The 26,570-nt window shown below is 36.9% G+C and overlaps 1 protein-coding gene across 1 annotated transcript in view; it reads right to left on the bottom strand.

The window, feature by feature from the left end:
• Positions 1-26,370, bottom strand: part of LOC140151239 (sodium-dependent multivitamin transporter-like) — a 59,410-nt gene extending 33,040 nt beyond the window's left edge. The window contains 10 exon segments of the mRNA XM_072173509.1: positions 226-311; positions 1,066-1,206; positions 3,766-3,811; positions 3,814-3,916; positions 6,988-7,055; positions 7,996-8,113; positions 9,934-10,053; positions 10,766-10,865; positions 13,583-13,850; positions 26,185-26,370. Coding sequence (XP_072029610.1) covers positions 226-311; positions 1,066-1,206; positions 3,766-3,811; positions 3,814-3,916; positions 6,988-7,055; positions 7,996-8,113; positions 9,934-10,053; positions 10,766-10,865; positions 13,583-13,734 — 934 coding nt within the window. The 5' untranslated portion in view covers positions 13,735-13,850; positions 26,185-26,370.
• Between the last annotated feature and the right edge of the window lie 200 nt (positions 26,371-26,570).

Below are 26,570 nucleotides of genomic sequence, written 5' to 3'. Positions count from 1 at the left end.
ATATGTCATTAGATTTATAAAATTTACTTCTAGGACTGTTATATATCAAAAATGTGAAAATTATTTGATATCAGAAAGACATTCTTCGTATTCAGAATGCAATTCGATATGTCTGATGTGCTCTCATGTCCCACAAAAAAATACTGTCGAAACGCTCAAAATGCTCATTCCAGATCCCTTAAGTTTTCAAAACTGAATTCTGCATAATAATTCAAAGTTACTTACTGTTATAGAATGCAAATAAGATGAGTCCATGTGAAGCCATTAAAGATGCCATCACAAACTTCCATGGAAGACAATAAAATATAGATCTGAAAAAAAAAAAACCCAAAGATTTTATTTTATTCTAAATCTCTTTCAGAAGTTTGCAATATAGTCTGGTGATTTGAATGCTTATTCCAACCCACTATAGACACAACATTAAATATGCTGCATCAATTGAGAGCAATGAAGTACATAATTGGTGGGGCAAATTATTCCATGTCACACAATCATCAAAAGCACTGTCACCAATGTGTGATTGGCTGTGGTGTTTTGTTTACTGTACACAACATCTTTCTGAAATAATGATCAGCTGCTGAAAATGCCTATTGGTTACTGCACATTTGCTCTCAACTGAGTGGATATAATTTCTCTGTGTGCTGCATTAAAATGGTTTTGTACCATATTGCAGGACATTAAAATGGTTTTGTACCATATTGCAGGAATTAATAGATTCCACACAACAAATTTAAATCACAAAGATAAAATGTGATCAATTATAGACCCTCTGTAATCAGATACATATTTATGTTAGATTTGACCAGAATGTGTTGAGTAGAAAATAATACCTTGAGCTAGGATGTCTATATAATATCAAGCCGAGTAACGCTTCACATTTTTGCAATGTTATTATCATATAATACTTGCTTGCAATAGGAGAGAATTATTTGGGGTTTGTTACTGCAAGCATCAATAAAGTTACAACTTAATACACTTTTGCTGGGACACTGGTTAAATGAATTAAATTAAATGAATCCTATTGATCTTTGTTTTCTAAGAATTATACATACTCAGTTAACTTACTTTTGTGAATCTTTCAAACTTTTAGCAGTCAGGAATCTTTGTACACTTATTTGACTAGAAACAAATACAGGTAACGCATTAATACCGCCACCAATGGCACAAGACCAAACTGACATGCGCTCAGTGGGGTCTGGATTCCAGCTGAAAAACAAATCATGTAAGTGGAGTGAACATTATGTCATGCGAAGTGTGTAAAATTACAGTAACTGTTATGATTATGTTATGTGAAGTGTGTAAAATTAAAGTAGCTGTTATGAACTTCTTTGTACTTTCTGATTGTTTATGGCTAAAAAGAATCATGTCACACCCTGGTCATTTGATGCTATGCAGATTTTTCAATGAATGGGATGGAAAGATTTCTTGATTCAATTAGCCAATCAAGATCCCACTCAGTTTTGTTTTGGAGTACAGGTGATAAATACAAAGGAATGCAAAGGAATTCTGATACACAGGCAGTCAGGTTGGCAAAAAAAAATCCCAATTTGAATGTGAAATTGCCTATAAACAAATCCAATTTCACGCATTCCTACTCCTCAATGGCAGCCATAGCCGCAACGGGACCCAGCTATCTCACCTAAAATGTGAAATGATGCGGCCTTGAAGGGTATTTTAAACTGCATTATTCTATCACCCATGTTACTCATAGACAAAAGAATGATGACAGTTTACAACGCAAAAAGAATCTAACATCGATTTTAAGCGGGTTTAATCCACCCATTTGGGCACTCACAACACCTGTTTGGTGCATGCGGAAACCAAATATGGCCGACCAAATCCTGACCATGACTTGGCTCGTTGGATTCGTCTATAAGTATACAATGTATTATGTACATGTCATATATGTTATTTGTTTATATAATTTTATTTCTGGTATGATTTTTTGGGCAAACAAGAATCTGATTGCCATTTACGGCATGTATGACAGCAAACACATTAAATACAGTTGGGTTTAAAAACTGATAGTTTATCAACAATATTGAAACTGTAATTATATAACATGTATCATTTAATATGCCAAATAATTACAGACCTGGGTAAAATGGCTGAGGGTAACAAAACATGATTGGTCTATAATCAATCTCCATCTGTTGTTTGTTTTATTCTAATTTAACCTGGGACACTCAATCAGTTGAAAATTGACTAGATATTTATGTACATGTCATATATGTTATTTGTTTATATAATTTTATTTCTGGTAAGACCTTTTGGAGCAAACAAGAAATCTGATTGCCATCTACGGCAGGTATGACAGCAAACACATTAAATACAGTTGGGTTTCAAAACTGATAGTTTATCAACAATATTGAAACTGTAATTATATAACTATAAGATCTATCATTTAATATGCCAAATAATTACAGACTTGGGTAAAATTGCTCAGGGCAACAAAACATGATTGGTCTATAATCAATCTCCATCTGTTGTTTGTTTTATTCTAATTTAACCTGGGACACTCAATCAGTTGAAAATGCAATTAATCACCTGTTCTTCCTTGAGGCCCAGGGATCAATACAACATTTAAATAACATAATTATTAAGGTTTTAAAAATACTACATAAATTCAAATACACAATATTAAAATTGCAAATTTAGATAAATACAATGCTTACAAAATAAATCAAATTGCTGTAATCCCTACATTAATTATCTTTACTGCATTATGCGACCAAACATGAGGCAATTATTGACCAAATCAAAGCTAGTGTAAAATTTGCTGGTGCTAGTATATGAGTTCATTGTATATATATGTAATATTTATAACATATGTTGTAAATACAGACATCTCTTATTGGAGGAAGCTTGTGAACAACTGATTCAAGCAGCCGACCGATGATGATGATGATGACAAATGTCCAAGTGATTATTTCTGACATCATTTCTTATTATGAGACTAATGCAAAATACTGATTTTTCATTAACTTGCCCCTATAATCTTACTAAACTGAGCTCAAAAAGAAACTTATAATTTTTTACAACTTGTGAATCACAAGGTCATATCTTAAAATAGTGTCAATCAAAATGAACCAAAATTACACACAGGATTACTTTAATACTCTACTCAAAACACATATCAGTAACCAAGCAGTTGTCCAACTGACACAGCAGCAAAATGCACTGTCATGGGACAGCTTCCTGGACTTCCTCCACTTTCACAGCCCAACATTTGGCACCCAGTACAAAAAATCTGTGAGAATGCACACATATCCTTGCACAGATGATAAAACGGTGCTGCTTTCTGCTTTTCATACACTTTTTCATGAAACAGGGCTGGGCTGTGAATGTGGTCCAGGAAGCTGTTCCATGTCAGTGCATTTTGCTGTTGTGTCAGTTGGATAACTGCTTGGTTACTGACATGTGTTAAGAGTAGAGTATTGAAGTAAACATGTGTGTAATTTTGGTTCAATTTGATGGACAGGATTTCAAGATATGACCTTGTGAAAAATTATAAGTTTCTTTTTTGAGCTCAGTTTAGATAAATGAAAATCCAGATAAGTGAATTATGTATAATTTTCCATTGAATGTAGAATGTTATTATTAGCAAAATATTGGGCATTAACATTGAAAGCTGGTATTTGAGTGTAGTACATGTATGTCCTTCTGAGCATGAAATTAAGGTGTCAAATTAAAACTCAGATAAGAGAGATCTGCATTAAATGAGGTCTGGATATGGTAGGTTGGACTGTATTTTGTAATACTTACTTGAGATCCAGATGACCTCTCTCTAAGTTATAATTCCATACATAACTAGCTCCCCAGCATCCCTAGTGCCTATGATAAGTATTGTGAGTATAGAACCTAGTATAACAGCGTATTGGAAAACGCCTGTCCAGATTACTGCTTTGATGCCACCCTGTATTAAAGAATTAACATAATAATTATCAGAAATTGCCAGGCAGCGAAGTTCCATTAATATTTTTGTGAACACTGAATATTGACTTTTTCACGTTACTTTAAACAGTGTCTGTATAGCATAGAGGACCTTAGGGGATTTGCCTACCACTGACTAAGGAAGAAATGGCTTTGCATAATGCTTCGGTCAATTGCAAGCCCGGCTACCAGGGACACAGGCACTGTAGACACAATACCCGGGACTGCCACCCTGAAATTACCAGAAAGTACGTCCCCGGTACCCGGGACAGTACCCGGGATGTACAATCAGTCGTCCCGGTAGGGGCCATGAAAATACTTAAATTTTGGATTTGCTGATTAAAAACATTGAAAATTAATTCAGCACTTTGAAACCCGGCTGGCATGGGTGGGGACAGTACCGGGGGTTTCACCCACAATTTGTGCCCCGGTACCCAGGACAATACCCGGGGCATAGCGGGGATTATTACAATTGCCTTTGGTAATCTCCCCCGCTACGTCCCCGGATCCCTGGTAGCTGGGCTTGCAATTGACGGAAGCATAAAGTCCAGAGAAGTGGAGTCGATCAGAATGATACAATGGGATGGGAATTCCCAGTTTGGGAAAAATACCATTGAAAATTAGGATTTCCCCAAAAAAGTGAAATTTCACAAAGATTTTTGGGAAATCCAATGTCTTCTTTTTTCATTAGAAATGAGCATGATACATTTTTGGAAATTCCCACCCCACTGCTAAATGATGATTTTTCTTGAGAAATCCCATGGAGAGCACAGGCTAGAATTTTTGGGAATCCCATATCTTCTTAGGGGTGCAACTATAATTTACGGAATAGCCCATTAAAATAGTACAGAAAACAAATTGACAGCTTCAGTAAGTAATTATCACCCTAATCCATACGGCAAAATAGAGAATATAAATGGACATGTGAACAGCATTTCATGTATACATGGCAGAGAATATGTATTTCATATAAGGCAAAAAAAAGGGTTGTCTCAAAGCTCACAAGTGGTTTTTTAAATTCCTGACTTGGTATTTTTATGGTATTTTAAGAAAAAAGTCTGCTTTTTGCAGAATTTTTACGGAAAGAACTACAATTTGTATTTTTTTTAAATAAAAAACATTTCTGCATTTCTTTTTTTTCAAATCGCACAATTTTAAAGATGCATGCGCAAGCTTTGAGACAAACCTTTTTTTTGGCCCAAGCATATCACATTTAAAGTCATTACACCCCTTCATTACTACGATATGACTAAATATCTATCTGAAAATCAAAGTTACACAATGAAATAGCAGAGGAAAACCCTGTTTTGTTTCAAACATTTTGATGTCTAAATAGCCCGAATAAAAAATATGTAGATACAAATAATAAATAATAATAATACAAGAGATTTATATAGCGCATTTAGCATGCCTCAATATAAATACAAACATTATTATGAATCACGCTAAAATACCATATGAAAAATATACACATATAATGAAATATCATATGGTGATAAAAAGCACAAGCAAAGAACATTAAAATACAATCAAGTCAGATGAAATAAGTAGTACAGCAAAGCAAATAAAACAAATCAGAAATAAAGGCTGATACAGCATAGATCTTTATAATGTGTCCAAAGCAGTAAAAATGCAAAATAAATTAGTCCAGGTTAAATTCAAACAGAATATAAAATTGCTTTAAAAATAATAAGCTGGGTAAGCATTTTAAGAAATTTTCTTTTAATATGGACAAGGATAATAAGGATTGATTTTTTTAAATGGTTGTTTTATAACAAAAACTGCAGAGTGGATTCATGACAAATGTAGGCAGAATATGCAAATAAGCCCATTAATATTTATAAATATGCAAATAGCATGACACATAACTATACAGCACATCAGGGCACCAGATCCAATCACCAAACCAAGTTTGAAGTTAATCTATAGACGAATCTGACGAGCCAAGTGATGGTCAGCTGGGGGCCATCCGCATCAAACTAGCTTAGTACATTGAGTTACACAGTGGATTAATGAATTTGCTTCAGCCCCGACAGCCAGCCAGCCAAACAGGCAGACAGTGAACCATCTGGATGATAACATAAGTCCCACATATGTGTGGGGGCCAAAACGCACACAGTGATTATAATAAAAACAAGGGCAGAAAGAATTATTGAAAAGTCCTGGAGGAGAGAGGTTACCAGCACATAATCCTGAGTGCTCAGACAGGGCAGGGTATGTAAACATGCAGCAAAAACAGTGTAAAACAATGCTGTAATTTAAGCAAGCAGTGATAAATATGTAGCACACAATTTTATAAAAGCATGAAAATAACAATTTGACAAAGCCTTGGCAGGGAGAGGCAATTACCAACAGTGAGATCCTCAGTATTGCACTCCCCATAACTTAGGGTAGGGTTTTAAATACAGACACAGATTTTGATTCCCTGGTAGCTATTAGGATCCCCTGATTCCAAAGCTGTGATGCAACTACAGCAAATGAGGAGTCCTTGGCTCTCTTCTAGATTGTGAAATGGTGAGGCAAGTAATAACAGAGAAAAAGCAAAGTATATGCCTGTATCCATCAGAAACATCACCTAGGTTTAATTGAATAATATCAGCCAGATATGAGGGTACTTGATCATTACGGCATTTAAATATATGTAAAAAGATGTGACCTGGTCTGATCCACTCATGCCAAAATCGGAAATGTTGAAACATGAGTTACTACCATTTCTAACTTGCTCAGTACATACACTTACTGATGTTGAATCCCACTGATGTGTCTTGAATACTTAGTTGCAAAGTTATGAAACTTTCATGTCCATTTTCTTTTTGTTGTTTTTTCTCCTCTCTTTTAGCCTATATCTCAGTTTCATTATTGCCTACTTTAGCCTGATTGGATCAGATCTGGTCACATATAAGCAAATCCTGGTTTTCACAAAAAGCCAATGCAAGTATTGTACCAGGCTGACAGAGTGCTGATCCTGTCTGCATGCAAAGATTAGCCATGCAGCTTTATTTCCAAGGTGCTATATACATGCAGTGTATAAATATACTTGAGAACTAAGCTTACCAAGGCAGTATATATTGTGCATACTACTCCTGTTACTAAAATCATTGCCCACAGGGGGAAATCAGTAACTGTAAAATAAAAACAGCTACATTAAAAGCTGGAGTACATAATTATAAGAAACAGGTGTAGAGTGTTGCCAGATCAGCCTTTTGTTGAATGGAAATAAAAAACCATAAAGGCAATGATTATCAAATTTACAACAGTGCTTTTAGCTCAGAATATGAAGTTCTAGTGATCAGGGGGGTTCTTTAACTTCTTTGGCACTAGCCAGTCAGATAGGTAACAAAATAAGTTATTAGTCCATCAGTATTGACTATGAACACCACCATTACATGAAAGGTTTCAAAGCGGGTTTCAAAGTACACCTACGACTCAAGTTTAGTTGCAAAAGGACTTGATCTGTTTATGCAAGACATTTTATTAATTTTCATCCTATTTTACAAGTTGACCTCAAATTAATTTTGACCTCAGTATGTGACTATGAATACCACCATTACATGAAATTGTTAATAGTGCAGCTACGACTCAACATATGACCCACTGCTTAAATCAACATCACTTGCGGGTAACGAGGATGCGTCATTAGCAACCAAGTTTCGCAGGAAAAGCAGTGGACCAGTTCATCTGTGATCAAGCCATCAGCCAAGATGGCGAAAGCTCAGTTCCATGAGTAATATTTATTTGATTCGGCTAGCATAATTAACCAGCTTATGACTCAACATATTGTTATGTTATTTAGCCGACTGAATTGCCAGCAGCCAGTCCGGCATGTAATTTTGGAATTTAAAGAGACTGGCAATTGCAAATGACTGGTCCAGCTGGTGTGAAGTACATCCCTTGGAAAAGGAAATAGAGCACATATCCCTTGGTAAGTGCTATAATAGCATGTTCTGCATAATGAATAACTATCTGACATATTGAGATCAACTCTAGATCTCCCTATTTTGGTAAGTAAATCTTAAAACACTGTGACCCGGTGGGGGGCGTTATATCTCCACCTATGCTTACCTGCTTCTAAGGCTAAAGCTGGTGCATATAAAACTACAGCCATATAGAAAGTTGTTTGTAAGATGAATACAAGAGCACCACATATCCTCACTGTCATGTTGAAACGCATCTGAAGGTACTGGAAAATTGTGATAAAACACATGAAATTATGATGATGTCCACAAGAACAAATGTGATCAACTGATATTTAAAGATTATTTGCATGAATAGCTAAAACAATAATTTCTCTTGGCACCAAGGAATTCATTTTCTACTTTCCTAAATATGCTGCAAGTCTGAATATTAATTGACATCTGAAAAAAGATCTGTACAAAAACGAAATAGGTGAAGTATGTTTTCACAAATTATATATCCAATGTTAATTTAAAATACTTTACACTCCCAACTCTACACAATGTGTGCCTGCACCATCACAGGTTTTGCTATGTCAAAGGTTCACAATGTCCCAAACAAGGCTGGCTTTGTCGAATATGAAACACTGCATGGTTTGCTGCATGAAATAACATTCGCTAGAGTTAGGGTATGGTTTGGGGTTAAATTCGACATAGCAAACCTTATTGTGGACATAGCAAACCGTCAACATAGCAAACATTTGACATAACATGTATCAACATGTTAATCGTCTCCAACGACCTAACTTCACATCTTGACTGAAATAGCTTACAATCCACTGGTTGGGAACATCCTGGTTTATTTGGTAAACAAATAAACCAATAGGCTTGTTCAGATGATTGCTTGTAAAGTCGCTTGTAAGTACATTCAAATGTAAACTAGCATGTAGTGCCCGTCTAAACACACTCGCATGAAGCTACATGCAAGTTACTTTCAACGATTTTACATGTAAGATATCTTACATGTAGTGAGCTACATTCCAATGTAAGACCAGTTTGAACAAGACTTGCATGTAAACTCGCATGTAATACACGTGTCACTTGTATGACCCACCCCATGACCCCCGGGGGTGGTGAGTCACTTTACAAAGGTGAGTCGGATTTAACTATACCATGACCCACATGTGCGTCTAAACAATGACGGACATTTGCCGACAATGACTGAGCCCCTCGTCAAAATTGTGACGCACATGTTAAGGATTATGACTGTCCTCATGATGCAAATTTGACTCACCATTTAGGTATTTTGACTGACACTGATGCACCTAACCATTGACGCACCTAGGTAAAGTGACTGACACTGACGCACCCCTCGGGGTATGTTGTGACGCACATATTGAGTAAATGACCATACCCTGCATCACTAATTGGTTGGTAAATGACCCAACCATGACGCACATCCCCCGGGGTCCTAGGGTGGGTCATACAAGTGACATGTGTATAAGCATAACCTTAATGACCCAATCCTATTCTGATTGTGCATAATCATGGCATAATTTACCAGTGAAGGTCACACTTAATTTTGAGTTGGCTTGTAAGTAAAAAAAAAAGCGCAGTGATTTATAGTGCGCTACACATAGGCACAACGCCTAGACGTTGATCCACAAGCCTCAGCACACTTTACAGGTTTTCGCTGACCAATACGGCCCCACATCATTCCACAAACCATTAAACAATTCAGGGACTTTGCTGCTTCAAGAGCGCACACCCTAGACATTCCACAAATAACCATCGCAACCAGGATCAGCTCCCCGAGTTTCGTACGGGTTACAACAAGACAAATTAGCAGTGAGTTCCTTGTCCAAGGGAATTTCAAGCTAACTCAATTTTTCCATGTGAACGTATAGGCACCGCCAGGGTTCGAACCCGCAACCTCTCGCACCATAGTCAAACGCCTTATCGATTGAGCTAACTTGACTGCTACGTAAGTAAGTCCCATGTGGACACACACTCGCTTGAAGCATTATTTAATTTCTGGCTCGCTTGTAAGTTACATTCGAAAGTAGGCTACCGTCTAAACACACCTAAAGACTTGAATCCTTCTTACCTCATAGGCACTGATTAATCCCAGGTCATAATATACAGGCATATAAACCAATGCTGCTACTGGAAAGGTAATAAAAGCACCAAACACATAGAACCAATATTGGATCCCATGTAAGAATACCTGAAATGAAAAAAAAGATACATAGGGAAAAGGTTCAGTCCAGGGCTTTAGTACATTATAATACAAAGAATCACAATATTATACGCTCGCAAGTAAAGGTGGCAAAATTGGAATGCTCTATAGAGACACATTTTGATGTCACTACTATTTATAGTACTAAACTCAAAGGGGAGGTTGAACTGTCCTTTCTCTAAAAAGAAATTTGTCGCATGTAACTTCTTGGTCCGTATGCACAAAAGAGTTAGACCTGGTCTAACTGGAATTCAGTTCCATCAGGAATGGTCCTTTACTCTTATTTCCTTCCTAGAGTAGCTGGCAAATTCTAAAGATTTCAAAAACGTTAAAAAATAATACAAAATAACTTAAGCAAATTTAAAGGAAAATGTCCTTTCTCATGGTACTCAATTCAACTTAGATCAGGTTCAACTTTAGACCCGGTCTAACTCTTTTGTGCATACGGACCCTTGTGTTTTAAGAATAGGGTCATTACTACTCAACCAGATTCCTATTGCTGCTGCCCGAAAGGTACAGCTACTTCATTGTGGTATCTGTATGGGTACACCGTACACACATTGGAATCACATACATACAGTACACACACTGGTACTAGTACATTAGTTATTGAGCTTTATTGGTACAGTACCCTGCACTGGTACACTACAGTAGCCACAAAGTAGCAGGACAGCAATGGACCTCTGGGGTCACTACCTACCTCAGCTGGAAGAGCAAGAAGACTTATAGCTGATAGATAGGATGCCAGAACTGAGACTGTGATTGGTAGACTCGACATACTTCGCTCAGCCATCAAGAACCTACAGCATCAATGAAAAGAAAACAAAATACATAGTTTACAATCAACATTTTTTACATATCAAAATGTCTTTGCTTTTAAACAGGTTTCTCTTGTAACACATTTATTTATGTGTTGCAAGATGGTAGGGTAAATGGTAGAAACTACAGCTGCTCTGCAAATAAGAAGTCTTGTGACTCTTTTGAAAATCAACTGAATATGCTGTAAAGTAGAAACCAAACAAGACTTTTCATTGACTTTCTAATTAATGTTAAAAAGTGAGCTGTTGTAAACTGCTTATTCACAAGAATAGCCTGTTAAGTAAAATTTCAAAGTTTTAGGGGCCTGAGCTTTCGATCCAAGCAGGATCTTTATCAAAGGCATGCTAGGATTGAAAGCTCCGGCCCCTAAAACTTTCTAATTAAGATAACAAATTATATTAATCCTAACCTGTAAGTGCAGGTGTAGAAATTTATCAGATTGAACAGAATTTTTCACTGACTGATGTAGCATAATGTTAAAAACATGGAAATGTGTCCCAAATGGCAGCTGGCAATTGGCATCAAATCATAAAAAAATCAGCACCTCATATGCTGAAAAAGCTACACTGCATGGAATTATGTGATATGATGTAAGTTTTAGTCAGGATTGACACTACATTTCACTGTCTGCTAAACATGCCAAAGGCCTATAGCAGTAATCTCAGTGATGTGTCACTGTATCTGAAAAAAGTAGGGTAGCTTAAGGGGTGTGGTATGAGCGTTTACAGTATTTATTGTGGGACATTAGAGCACATCAGACATATCAAATTGCATTCTGAATACAAATAATGTCCTTCTGATATCAAATAATTTTTTGAAATTGCAATGTAATACACATTTTATGGCAAATGATTAAAATTGATATTTTTGATATTTAACAGTACTCGAAGTAAACTTTATAAATCTGATGATTTCTACTTAAAGTGTATGTAAGTGGGATGAAAAGCCAACAATAAATTGAAAATTTTGAAATTTCGTATTGAAGATATGGATTTTTTACAAAAAAAAAAAAAAAAAATTAGGTCTTTTGGGGGAAAAATCCATATCTTCAATATGAAAGGTCAAAATTGATCGTCTGCTTTTCCTCCCAGCTACATACACTTTAAGAATATATCATTAGATTTATAAAATTTACTTCGAGGACTGTTATATATAAAATATGAAAAATAGCAAATTTTAATAATTTGTCATAAAATTTGTATTATATCATGAATTTCAAAAATGAAAATTATTTGATATCAGAAAGACATTCTTCGATTCAGAATGCAATTCGATATGTCTGATGTGCTCTCATGTCCCACAAAAAATACTGTCAAAACGCTCATTCCAGATCCCTTAAGAGTGAATGATATTATATAATCTACCGTATTTCGTAAAATAGTCGCCCCCCCCTCAAATAAACGCCCCCACCACTTTTTTCAACCAACATGTTTCAAAAATGCCGATATTTCCATGCTATCTTGTGTAGTAAGCTTACCAAGTTGCGCACATGGTCGATAATAGTGTCAATAATTGGCGAAAATCTGGATCAGAAACCCGAAGTGAGCCAGAAGTCAGTGTTTCTAGTTCATAGTTCGTCATTTTAGCGTGTGTTTTACTTTACCTAATGATTTTAACGGAATTATCGTTCTAAAATTGACCTTGAATAAACGCCCCCCCCCCCCCTTGGGAAAATGTAACGCCCCCGGATTTGACGAAATACGGTATATGATTCTCATGAAAAAGCTGATAGAAAGAGAAAAAACAACAAAAATGCAGAGTATGGGAGCTCTAGGCATCTAGACTCCTCCAATTTAATACTGACTAAAATTTCTTTTGTGCAATTCTGTGCCCTTTAATTCTGTAATCTTATATTATATTATATATTGCATTTCACAGCTGGTCTAGTTTTTAAAATATACTTTTATTTAATATGCGTGATGTATATATTTATGCATAGTTTTTTAAGCCTTTTAAACTTTTATACTGAATTCATGTTAATTGATGTAACATACAAACTGTGTCAAAGTAGAGGTAGCTTAAGAGTGAATGATATAATCTATATAATTCTCATGAAAAAGCTGACAGAACGGAAAAAACAACAGTGCCAACAAAATTAATGTGAAGCTCTAGTCAATATTGACCAAAATTATATTGCATTTCACAGCTGGTCTAGTTTGTATTTTTATTATGCTTGATGTAGATACATAGTTTTTTTAAGCCTTTTAAACTTTTATATTGAATTCATTGTATGTTTTATTGATGTAACATAATTTTTTGATTATGATTTTTCCATTTACTTATTGTAAGGGCTCATATTGAAATACCCTACCACGTTTTCACACAGAAAGAAGGCAGGATTCCCCTCGCTAAGCGTGCGCCTCAGGAAAGCTCGGTCATAAAACGGATGGATTATATGCATCAGTGATACACCCTGCCCAGGATTTTAACAAAGAAGGCTAGCACAGGAAAGCTGCAGGATGGCGCCACCTTCCTGTGTAAGGGAATTTCAATATGAGCCCTAAAATGCATTGAGGAATATGTGATTCACAATGTTTTATTATTTATTATTATTATTTTATTAATCAAGTCTATGTCAATAGCAGTTTAATAAGTATTTAGCAGACCTATAAAATGCACAAATCTATTTTATGATTTTTTAAATATCCTGATTTAGGAAATTATCACTGATATTCCTTATAAAACCTAATACACTTACTTTGATGTAGTCTTCTGTCCTTTTCCAACTAAAGCATGATATAAACCAGTAACTATAGAAATCAGCAGCATCAGACTAAATATTGTGTAATCCAGCCATGCAAAAGGCACAGTCTCATCGTCATCAATCTGAGTCTCATTTGTGGCAGCCATATTTTCTGTACACTGGCTAGTATTTGTAGCCTGTGCTATAGTGTTTGTGATTATTGTTGCAACATCTGGTTCTGGTAAGAATGGTGCCGTCACAGAGTAATTATTCAAACCTTATGCTGAAAAGCAATTTGAGAGTAAAAATCAAATTTACAATGAAAATAATGTAACAGTAAAATTTTCTTTAATGCCAGCATCTTTATCAAACAATTAAAAAGACCCATTCACAGATTTTGTATTGATGGTCAACTGAAACTTTTAGAATGTACAATATTAAAATATTTTAATTTTTTGATTTGGTACAATCATAATTTAATGCAAAATAACAAATGTATATTAAAGTTGCAACAACTTGTTTAATCAGCATGATTTGTGAAAATTATAGCTATAGGATTTGAATAAAAAAATTAAAAAAATGTTTATATTTTGGTCTGTGAACGGTTCTGGCCTTTTGGGGGATATTTGTGTGAATATGATGCATAAACATCATGCTAAATTAGTTACGATCCCAATTAAAAGGTTTAATTACATGTGATCCCAGCAGGGAGCTTGGAAGGCACTACATACTAAAAGACAATATGATATACAGGAGATACAGCATGCTAGATCTTGCAGTGCATTAGACCTACATTACGCACAAAAAGCATCTGTACACTCAGTGGCATAGCTAGGGGTTGTGGCGCCCGGAGCAAAGGATACATAGTGGCGCCCCTCACTCCCCCCCCCAAAGAATTTAATTTTTGCACAAATACCACTAATTAATTTTAAATAATGAAGTTAAATTACGGTCATAAATTGATCTAAATGGACATTTGTGTTGAAAATTTTGACTTTCATCGCTTGACCAATTCAGCATCAATTCTGCTCCCCCCTAAAGTGGCGCCAAGGGCATGTTGCCCCCCCCCTTGTCCCCTAGTTACGCCATTTATTTAAAATTAGTGTGTTTCAAGAGAAAAATGTATGTCATTGTAAATCTTTGTTACTTTTTGAAATGCTCTCTTTTGCATTCAAATTGGTATGTTGGGAAACTCAAGTCGCATTGTGCCCCTACCAAAATATGCAGATAACAAAATTGTGTAATTTATGTTTAGGGTACAACATTCTCAGTCCATCATTGCTGTATTTAGTCATTTAGGTTTAGTGTCTTTAAGATATTGCTTTTGTTTTTAGTGTACTGTGTAAAGTGTTTTAATGTGTTTTTGTTCGCAGTACATCATTTCATATGGTTTCATAGGCATTATCACAGTCAGAAGATCTTGGCAGGCTAGACCTGCATGGAAAGGATCTACGACTGTTGCAGAACCTTTATTGGAACCAAACAGCGTGCATAAGGGTGGATGGAGATTGTAGTGAATATACAAGCATTAAGAGAGGAGTCAGATAGGGATGTGTGATGTCAACAGATCTCTTTAATTATTACAGTGAGCTGATTCTAAGGGAGCTAGAAAAGGAAAATGGTCTCAGTATAGGTGGACATAACATCACGAACATAAGATATGCAGATGACACTGTCCTATTAGCTGAGTCTGAGGAGGATCTGCAAAGGCTTCTTGATGTGGTGGTTCAGGAAAGTGAGAGGAAAGGTTTATCGTTAAATTGCAAGAAGACAGAATGTATGGTGGTATCAAAGACTGAAAGCCCAACATGCATATTGAAGGTGAAAGATCAAAGAATTAAGCAAGTTTCCTCCTTCAACTACCTTGGCAGTCTAATCACAGAAGATGCCAGATGTTAAAAAGGAGATTAAGAGAAGGATTGCACTGGCTAAGTCTGCATTCTCAAAATTAGACAAGATCCTAAAAAACAGTGCCCTCAGTATAGAGACCAGAATTCGGGTACTCAACTGCTATGTCGTCCCTGTATTAATGTATGGAAGTGAAGCATGGTCAATAACAACAGACATTAAAAGATTGGAGAGCTGCGAGATGTGGTTCCTTAGAAGAATGATGAAGATCCAGTGGACTGATAAAGTGTCTAATGACGATGTCCTAAGTAGAGCAAATGTGAACAGGAAGCTGTTACGTGAAATCAGAGTTAAGCAGCTCAAATTCCTTGGTCACATCCTCAGAAAGGATGGTTTCGAGAACCTAGTATTGACAGGAAGAATAGAAGGAACAAGGAGCAGAGGCAGGAAGAGAGTGATGTGGTTATCAAATCTGAAAGACTGGCTAAAAGAAAGGGGAGCTGAACATAAAGCGACAGAGCTTCTGGAGATGGCATATAACAGAGAATTGTGGCATGACATGATCGCCAACGTCTTAGGATATGGCACCTAGAGAGAGAGAGATCACAGTCAAGTATCGCAAACTGGTACACATGGGATTTTTAGGCTTAAACTGGTCAAAATATTTTAGTTTTACTTTGCTTTCAGTAAATGGCAACACCAAACTATAGTAAATGGTGTAAAGTTACAGAGTTAACAGTGAAATTCTGGATATCTAGTACCAACCCAGTTATATGCCTGTATTTACACTTGTATAGTACAATGTATATGATAAGAAACAATATTCAAACATTCTATATATCCTATGGACCGGAAAAACAAGTAAAGCGTTATATTTTTGCAGTATTCATTTTTCATGAATTGAACAGAACAGAACAGTTGTGGTTTCTTATTTTAAAATTAGCAGAGAGGCCACTTTTGTGGGTACATATGACTTTATTTTCTGGCTTTATTCCAATATTTACCCAAATATGTCAACTATTAAAAATGACAGCAACCTTAATTTTTGCTCTGAAAAATAGCAGGCATATGAATATTTTATACAATTTGTAAACAAAATTGTTTCACCAAATGCCATATTGAGGTGAAATATGGGTTAAAACATGTTTTATTTTTATGATTTTTATTATTTTTCGGTACTTTGTACTTCAGAGTAGTTTCAGTTTAGATTTTATTTGTACATATAGGCCCTTGGCCCTTTGCACTACAAATATAATAATTACATATGAGGAAGACATATAAATAACATGAAGAAATAATTACATAAATTCAATCATTTCACGAAGTTTCATAGCGTGAAAAACAAATAATGAGAGACCACTGATGTCAGATGGTGTATCTGAACTCATGAGTGAAATGAATTTTGGGGACTCGGTTCCGATCCATACCTGAATGGGAGATATTTTTGACGAATCTTATCAAAAAACTTGCAGACCATGACAAAATGATATTCATCTTCAATATTCCCATCCCTGCACAGATCACAAACCCGGTCCTCCAAATCCAATTTCTGTCTTCTACATGTACCTGTTTCAATCTTGAGAATATGACTGGAACACCTTAATTTAGCTAAAAAACGCCTATATGAGGCGTGTTTTACATCAAAAAGATATTTTTCAGGAGTCAATTGACACTTGAAAGTGCAATACGTGCGTAGCTTATCAAGTGAAGTTACATCAGAATACCAGTTTTGTTTTGCAACATCTTCAAGTCTTTGTTTAAATATATACATAAAAAGACATTCATTTTCAACACCTTGATTGTACCAAACGTGGCCAAAGCCATGCATTAAAAGAATGTTTTTAACATGCATTACCCAGGTTGATTTACCTCTGTCATCAAGATACAATAACATAAGGTAGCATTTTTTTGGATACCTGTTATTGTCCATATATAGAAGTTGGAACCAAAATTTAACACAACGAATCATACAAGTAACATAAATAGGAAGTCTACCACATTCACCAACAGCAGCATTATTGGGAGTGTTTTGAGATATCTGTAAAAATGTTTACATGCTTTGAAATGAATTTTTCAATGCAATCATATTTTTTGTAACCCCAGATTTCAGAGCCGTATGTAAGAATAGGCAAAATTGTTGTATCAAATATCTTGAAGTATGAGTCATAAGAAATATTTCCAACGGCAGACATCGTTTTTCTAAGTGCGTTCAACGCCTTACTACCTGATCAGCCAATGCTCGTGTCGCTCTGCCCCATGCATTACCAGTAGACAATTGAATACCCAGGTAACGGTGCGATTTAACAACATCAAGGCGATTGTTTTGATAAAACCAAGCTTCGTCTCTTGAATCGCCCTCCTTTCCGGAAAATCATGATTTGAGTTTTATTGATGTTAACCTTCATTTCCCAGTTCAAACAAAATTCTTGGAGAGAGGCTATGTGTTTCTTGAGTCCACCGACTGTATCAGCCATAATAACAATGTCATCCGCATAATAAAGTGAGTTTATCTCTGTGATATCAGGGTACAATTGAAATCTATGAGCACCGTTATTATCAAGAAAGTTTGAAAATTCAGAAATAAAAAGAGCAAATTGTAATGGGCTAAGTAGACAGCCTTGCTTGAGTCCAGTAGTACATGTTAAAAATTCAGAGATTGTATTTCCTTTGCGAATACAGGCTTTGACGGTTTTGTTTAAGCCTGTCAAAATGTTCTTCATTTTACCTCTGATTCCAACGGAGATTAATTTCGCCATAAGTTTTTCTCTTGAGACGCAGTCAAAAGCTTGTTTGAAGTCAACAAATAAACAATAACATTTCCCTCTTGATCGGAGAAGTTTCTTTTGAATGACACTGTATAATGTGAAAATGTTATGCACAGTCGAATATCCTTTACGGAAGCCAGCTTGATTTTCCGAATTTTATTGTTTTGATCACACCAATCAGCTTAGTCTTGTATGCAGAATAGAGGTGAAAATTTTCCCAAATACATCAAGCAATGTTATTGGTCTATAGTTACCAGGTTCTTCCATAGAACCTTTTTTATGTATGGGTACAATAGACTGACTGTAGTTGGATTAAAAAAAGGAACCACAGTATGGTTCCTGTGTAGGCTGTACTATTATAGACGAATCCAATTTCACATATTCCTACACCTCAATGGCAGCCATAGCCGCGACGGGGACCCAGCTATCTCACCTAAAATGTGAAATGATGTGGCCTTGAAGGGTATTTTAAACTGCATTCTATCACCCGTGATACACATAGACAAAAGAATGATGACAGTTTACAACACAAAAGAATCTAACATCAAATTTTAAGCGGGTTTAATCCACCCAATTGGGCACTCACAACACCTGTTTGGTGCATGCGCCATGCGGGGACCCGATAATGGCCGACCAAATCCTGACCATGACATGGCTCATTGGATTTGATTCCATGGAAGAATGGCTGTGTATAGACATACTGTACTAGTATTCTGGGGGGCCCGGGGGGGACTATAATGGCAAAGGAGGGGTGCGCCCAATTTCGTAACATGACACCACCCGGCGTTAGACTTTATAAAGCCTGCAGTATGCAAAAAAATGCTCCTGGAGGCAGCTGCAGCTTCTTATTTAGGGGCTGTGCAATAATTATGTGTACTCCCGGGGCGGCGAATTCTTAAAGTGGTCTGCCAAAAATCGCTTGCTCCCTCTATGGCCGTGCCAAAAAATCTTTGCCCCCCCCTTTGACATGCCAAAAAACCTTCCCCCCTTTTGACATGCCAAAAAATCTCCCCCCTTACACACTAAGATTTTGGGGAGCCCGAATTTATAACCTAAAATTGTCTTGCTATAATGCGAGCGCAGTGAGCAGGCAATGTTGCATATATTTGAACATGTTCCTAATGTTTTCCTACACCTTTTTCTAAGTGCGTAATACAGAAACGGTGCCAAAAATCGCTTGCCCCCACCCCCTTTCCTCAACCTGCACAAATTGCTTGACCCCTCCCTTTTGACCTGCCAAAAAATGCTTGCCCCCCCCTTTTGGCCTGCCAAAATCTTTGCCCCTATAATTCACTACCGGGGCACACATAATTATGCACCACCCCATAGGGTTTTTAAAAGCACCCGTTTCTGTGTTTTTGTTTAGGGGTAATAATTGCATCAATTACTTGTTTAGGGTGGGGAAAATTGTTTAGGGTAGCAAATTGTGCTACTTATACTTATTTATGGGTGCAAATTTCAGTCTCAGAAACACTTGTATACTAGGGTGCTTTTTGCTTTTTGTGAGTCCATATGGACACGTCTGACCCCCGCCACTAGGCCGGGCTAGTATTTACAGTGTAGTTGAAATTTCATTTGAATGAACAAACCTGCTAACAGTGTGACGATTGTCCGCATACACTGTGATGAACGCCCGCTGTGTGTGCGTAACATGGAAATGAATCCAACCATGCCGACTCACTCGTGATTGGTTAGTAATGGTATAATTTTCATTATTGTATCAAAGGTTGTGCATTCTACTAAAAACTGACAACTACTGGAGCATTATGGTTGTCCAGACATCTTTGTCAAGATCATTCGTGAATTTCATGATGGAATGCAGGCAACTGTTCTTGTTGATGCCATTGATGATGATACAACCAAGCCCTTTTCAGTTTGTCATGGTGTTAAGCAGGGATGTGTATTGGCACAAACCTTGCTTGTGGTCTCTTCTTGGCAGCTGTTTTGGAAATTTTATCTGACAACCTATCAGATGGTCACCAGCATTGAGTTTTCCTCCATTCTAGGACAGATGGCAAAACTGTGTTCAATCTAGCTCGTCTACGTGCCAAGAGCCGATGTCACGAAAGAAGTCTTGTGTACAAAAAAATTGGCCCAAGAATTTTTTTGTTACGATGCACGAAGAAGAAGTGGGCCAAAAACCGTTATTTTGGGGATTTTGGGCCAAAAATGGCATTTTGGCCCAAATTTGACCCCACAGATGAACTTATCAAGTCTTTGCCATTCTAAAATATACTTTTATATACTTTAGACCAACAATTTAGAAGTTATGAGGCCCCAAAGTTTCCATAATTCCAGGGTTCAGACCAACCTTAATTACTCAGCTTGTTGTGAGTAACTCAGGTAATGCTTGAAATTATAATTAAAGGGGGGTATAACCCTATCAGTTTAGGATATGGATTGTCTTCAAACTTACATACAATTTCAAATATTGTCCCCTTTATGCATGTGAGAAAACGAGAACATTTTCAGCGTAAAAGTGAATAATTAGCACACCAAGCCAATACGTTGGTACGCATGAATTGCATTGTGGTCCGGCATCCAGAAACAACACTCCAGTCGAGTGCTTCGCCATACCACTACGTACGCCCATCATTCTTGTGACAAAATATCTCATTCTTTTTATTTTAATTTGACCCGGATACATTTCCTTTTAATTTTATATATTATCATCATGTACATTTTACACTTTTCTTTTATTTTAGGATTTGTTTTAATGAAAAAATGATTTTAAAAATTTTATTTCTAATTAATTAATTAATTTTACAGTGGGGGGCATTTTTTCTCATATTTTTTTCATATTCCTCGTATCGAGTGTTAACATTTTATAGTTTATAGTTGTAGTTGTAGTTTATAGTTGCAGTTATAGTTGTAGTTGTAGTTATAGTTGGAATTATAGTTGAGTTTATAGTGTAGTTGGAATTATAGTTGAGTTTATAGTTGTAGTTGTAATTATAGTTGAGTTTATAGTTGTAGTTGGAATTATAGTTGAGTTTATAGTTGGCTAGATAACTAAAGACATACTCTGTACCATTGTTGAAATTATGCCATAGCTTCCCATAATGCATTGTTGAAACTATATGCTATACCTATTACCTATACTCTGTAGCGGAATGTCTTCCCATAATGCATTGCTGTAGATTGTATTGGAATGCTTTCCCATAATGCATTTTTGGAATTCTTGCCCATAATGCATTTTTAAAACCATGTTATTGTCATGTTAAATATATAGGCCTAGGCCTAGGCCTACATGCATCAGCTGTACCTTATATTCCCATACAAAGTATTGATGAAATGCCATAGCTTCCCATAATGCATTGTTAATACTATGCTATACCTGTAATCAAATGCCTTCCATAATGCATTCCATACCCTGTACTGGAATGTTTTCCCATAATGCATTGTTGAAACTATATGCTATACCTATACTCATAATGCATTGCTGTATATTGTATTTGAATGCTTTCCCATAATACATTGTTGGAACTCTTGCCCACAATGCGTTGTTGGAACTCTTGCCCATAATGCATTTTTAAAACCATGTTATTCAGCATCGAAGTGGTTACGTAATTCTCTTGGTTACCGGATCACGCTACTTTGGTATGCCTTCGAGTGCCATATACTTTATGTGGTGATCATTTCGATCGTGGTTCATTACTCTAGCGAGTGATCCCGTTGACATAGTAACATTACGTAACTTCGATACTGAATTGTCATGTTAAATAATTGTACACTATGTATTCTTCCCAGAATGCATCAGCTGTACCTTATATTCCCATACAAAATATTGATGAAATTATGCCATAGCTTCCCATAATGCATTGTTGATACTATGCTATACATGTAGTCAAATGCCTTCCATATTGCATTCCGTAACCTGTACTGGAATGCTTTCCCATAATGCATCGTTGAAAGTTGAAACTATGATATAGTTTCCCAAAATGCATTGTTGAAACTATATGCTATACCCATACTCTGTAGCGGAATGTCTTCCCAATAAATGCATTGCTGTAGATTGTATTGGAATGCTTTCCCATAATGCATTGTTGGAACTCTTGCCCACAATGCATTGTTGGAACTCTTGCCCATAATGCATTTTTTAAACCATGTTATTGTCATGTTAAATAGGCCTACATGTACACTATGTATTCTTCCCAGAATGCATCACCTGTACCTTATATTCCCATACAAAGGATTGATGAAATTATGCCATAGCTTCCCATAATGCATTGTTGATACTATGCTATACCGGTAGTCAAATACCTTATAAATGTATTCCGTACTCTGTACTGGAATGCCTTCCCATAATGCCTTTTTGTCCAGGTAAACAAAGATACTAAACTGAGGTCCTGGGAGTTCTATAACTTCATGCTTGGAGTTGAGACACACAGTAAGGGGTCAATGTGTTGATGGTTAAGCAGGAAATGAAAGCCTCTGGGTGGTCAAATCAAATGGTCAAATCATGGCCAAAACAGCAACCCATATGGAATTTATAGATAGCTCATGTCACTTCATGACTTTATTAATTTTTATCGCATGATCCTTCATCAATTCAAAGACCCAGACGAGCAGAGGCATACCAGCATCAGTGGGAGAGGCTGGTCCCGGGGCACTCAACACAAATGACCATACGGGTATGCTCCCCGGAGAAACCCCCCTTTTTGGATTTCGCAGCTCCGAAAGAGCCCCTATATTTGACCAAAATAGAACTCGGAAAGACCCTTGATTTTGATCATTTCCCGGGGGATAATTTCAGCTCTGAAAGGTTTTTTTCAGGCGATTTTCAACCAGAAAGCCAAGGTAGACCCTTGATTTGGACTGTTCGCAGCTCCAAAAGTCCCTGTTTTACTTGTTCGCAGCTCCAAAGACCCCCTTTTATCGGTGCGCAGTCAGCTCCCAAAGACCCACCGCCTCAAAATTTCGGGGGGGCATACCCCACCAAAATGTTTTGATCCCCCCCCCCCCCGGGGGCTGGTTGATATTGCCTTGGCTCAAAATAATGGGACAAAATTTTTTAAACATTCTAATTTTGACCCAAAATTTCTCAGTGAATATCAACAATATTTTAGTAGAGGGACAGCAGGAAGATTTGTAAAGTTTTCACCTCTTGGCCCCTTCTTAATTCTCCCACTCCTGTAGAAGAGTTTATACCCTGTCTTTTGAAGGTGGCTCCATCACCCAAACACCCCTCATATACCCCTAATTATGTCATGCTTGCTATGCTCGCAAAACTATTTATGGACCGTTCACAGGGAATTTCCATAACCTGACCACCTTTTCTGACTACCTTTTCTGACCACCTTTTCTGACCATCTTTTTTGACAATCTTATCTTAAACACTTGTAAGGGGGGCTGATGCAAAAAAATGGGCACCATTATGTACATGTATCATTGGCCCCTGGGCACCACAACCCCTGAACTACACCACTGAACACTAATTAAACTAATAGAGTGCAATTTGCACTAATTATGTTATGCTAAATGGTACTAAATGGCACAATTGTTTTTAAGTACCGCATTGTTACACCCACCCCACTATCATGACTATTTTTACAGTATAGGCATGGTAGGTAATCAGATCTATACCAAGTCACAGCACAGATCCTGGAATTTATTTCCAGGGTCTGCTTTCACAACTACTAATCATGCTAATAGTCTCCCACAGTGAAAACATTTAATATGGCCACAAAACTAATTCCTCTTTGTTGTGCCCTCAAGTAATTTACCCAGGTCTTCCAGGAAAAAAGAGTATCTGATGTTGGAGTATAGTCTAAGAAGATTTGAATCTATAGACCTTTAGGTTTTGAATTTACTAGGTTTAATACCTGATCATCATGAAAGATTTCTTACTTCTGTGATCATATGTAGCATAAGTGAAATATTCAACCCTAACTCTAAACCTACAACTACTATAAAGTAACTATAAACTCAACTATAACTCTAGACTCAACTATAACTCTCTAATTATAACTCTCAATCCAGCTACAATTCTAACTGCAACTATAAATGCAACTATAATCCAACTACAATTATAAATGATTATAAAAATGTGATTACAACTATAACTACAACTATAACTACAATGTCAATGATAAAAATACATTTACTTCCTCGTATCATACTTAACAAGATAAGGTCTTGTTTTGTATTTATTTCATCCCTTATGTATTTCTTTATTTTTGTTTTAAGCGTTTATCATTATAGCGCCCTCATTATTTCGGACCTATTTCCGTTCGTGCGAATTAGTATGGGAGTAAAACGGCTCTTATTCACGGGTTCAATTTTTCCTACCCAGAATGTCGAAGGTGGCTACCAATATAGCCTGTTTGTTTCTTGATTTCTCCGAAAATACATCAAATTGGATCGTCAAATTTCTGGATGGTAATGAGAAAAATATAATCTATATCGGGGGGATGATGCTGTCGATCGGGTTACGGACCTTTAATAGTATACGTACTCCATTTTATCCAGAATAAATAAAAATTCATTAGCACATGATCCACATCGCGCGGTGCACCCAAACTAGATGGCACTTCAGTGCAAACTTCAATAGGGCAGCCAAGGGCGGATCCAGGACTGCTTACCCGTAAAAAGAAATCGTAAATGTAAAAAAATGTTCACGAAGCGTGCATCGCGTCGCGCTTGCTTGACGCAGGGGGGGGTCTGAGGGGGGATGTGCCCCCTCAGAAGTAAGAAACTTTTGCAAAATGAAGACCTAATTGAAGCGATTTGGTGGATCATTTTATTTTGTCACCATTAGTATGTAAAATTTTAGTTTGAAAAAGCCGAAAATTTGTGAAATGACGGGGCGTGAACCTTTTCGTGGACAAGTTTTTCCTATAATTGTTGTAGGCCTACAAATTGTTTTAAACATAATTTGGCCAATGTTGAAAGCAGACGCTAAAATGACTACTTGTTTATGCACTACGCAGGGGGGTGTAAGAAACTTTTGCAAAATGAAGACCTAATTAAAGCGATTTGGTGGACCATTTTGTCACTATAAGTGTGTAAAATTTTAGTTTGAAAAAAAACCCGAAAATTTATGAAATGACGGCCCGTCCATGAAGCCTTTCGTGGATAAGTTTTCCCTATTATTGTCATCTAGTGACTTAGGTGACAAAATGTAATAGGTCCTGCATATCGGCGGGCCTGCAGTAATTTTCACAAGCTTTTGGTATGTACGAGGACCCGCCTTCAAGCAATGCCTAAAATAATTGCAAACCTATATTAGGCCTATAGGGCCTACTTCCGATGGACCCGACCGTGCGGTTTTTTAGGCATGGACCTATACTCAATTACGTGCAATTTAACCTTTTCTCTCCTCCTTTTAGCCCTTTTCCTTTTCTTTTCTCCTTTTTTTTTTTATTTCTTTTCCCTTTCTCTTTCTTCTCTCATTTCCTCTTTTTTTTTTTTTGGGAGGAGGACCCGCTCCCCTAAACCGCGCCTTCTGTAGGCTAAAGTTAGGGGCCTAGGGTGTTGGAAGGGGGCAGCGTCCCCTTGCCTAGGGAAATTTTGCATTTCTGAACTCAATTCGCACGATTTGGTGCATACTTTTCCTTCTTTCTTCCCTTCTTTCTTTCTCTCTCTCTCTCTCTCTCATTTTTTTTTGCGATTCATACCCCCGGGGTGCTGCAGCCACCAAAGCACCCCCCTGGATCCGTGCTTGAGGGCAGCAACAATAACGAAAGTGATACCGACAAATGACGTGTCTGTTTTGCCCATTTTTTAAAAGTTTGTGTTGCGAACTAAACTAACTGTGTGTGCCTTCATCAACCTCAATGGGCAGCCATCGATGATGATCATGATCCAACGGTTGTGCGTTCGCATTGTATAAATTAAAATTTAAAAATACGCCCAGCTGCGATCGCGGTCGAATCGTGCACAGATATTGGCAGCTGCGTTCATTCAAATGAAATTTTTACTATAGTACAAATGTAAATAAATTAAAGCTAAATCATAAATGCATTTAATTATATATAGTACCGTAGTAATTTTTAAGCTTACCAAATAAATCCCAACACAACGGTGCACTTCCTCCTCTTCAATCAAGTCGATGTAGCACTTGCATTTATGGCGTACATGTAATCCATAATATGAGACACAATATCACTTCATAATACCAGGAAAATAATATTGGTCACGCATAGACAAACACTGCTAACGCCACAGAAATAATCCTTGAGAAAATGTCATTCCATTCCCAGCTGTGGCAGTCTCGATCTGCACTGGTTTGTGAACGCTCAAATTTGACACTATTCTGTATGGCTTGCCAAGTACGACAAAACTCTGAGTATGACCGTATATTAGAGCTGAGCCGGAGGGATGAGAGAGGAGAGGAACTCAGTGGAGGGGCAGTGAGAAGCTTGGCTATCAGTATCACTATTAACCAT

This window comes from Amphiura filiformis, chromosome 4, assembly GCF_039555335.1.
Source record: "Amphiura filiformis chromosome 4, Afil_fr2py, whole genome shotgun sequence".
NCBI classification, from domain to species: Eukaryota; Metazoa; Echinodermata; class Ophiuroidea; order Amphilepidida; family Amphiuridae; genus Amphiura; species Amphiura filiformis.
The sequence above is the reverse complement of the archived record's forward strand: the minus strand, read 5'-3'. Positions and strand labels throughout refer to the sequence as shown.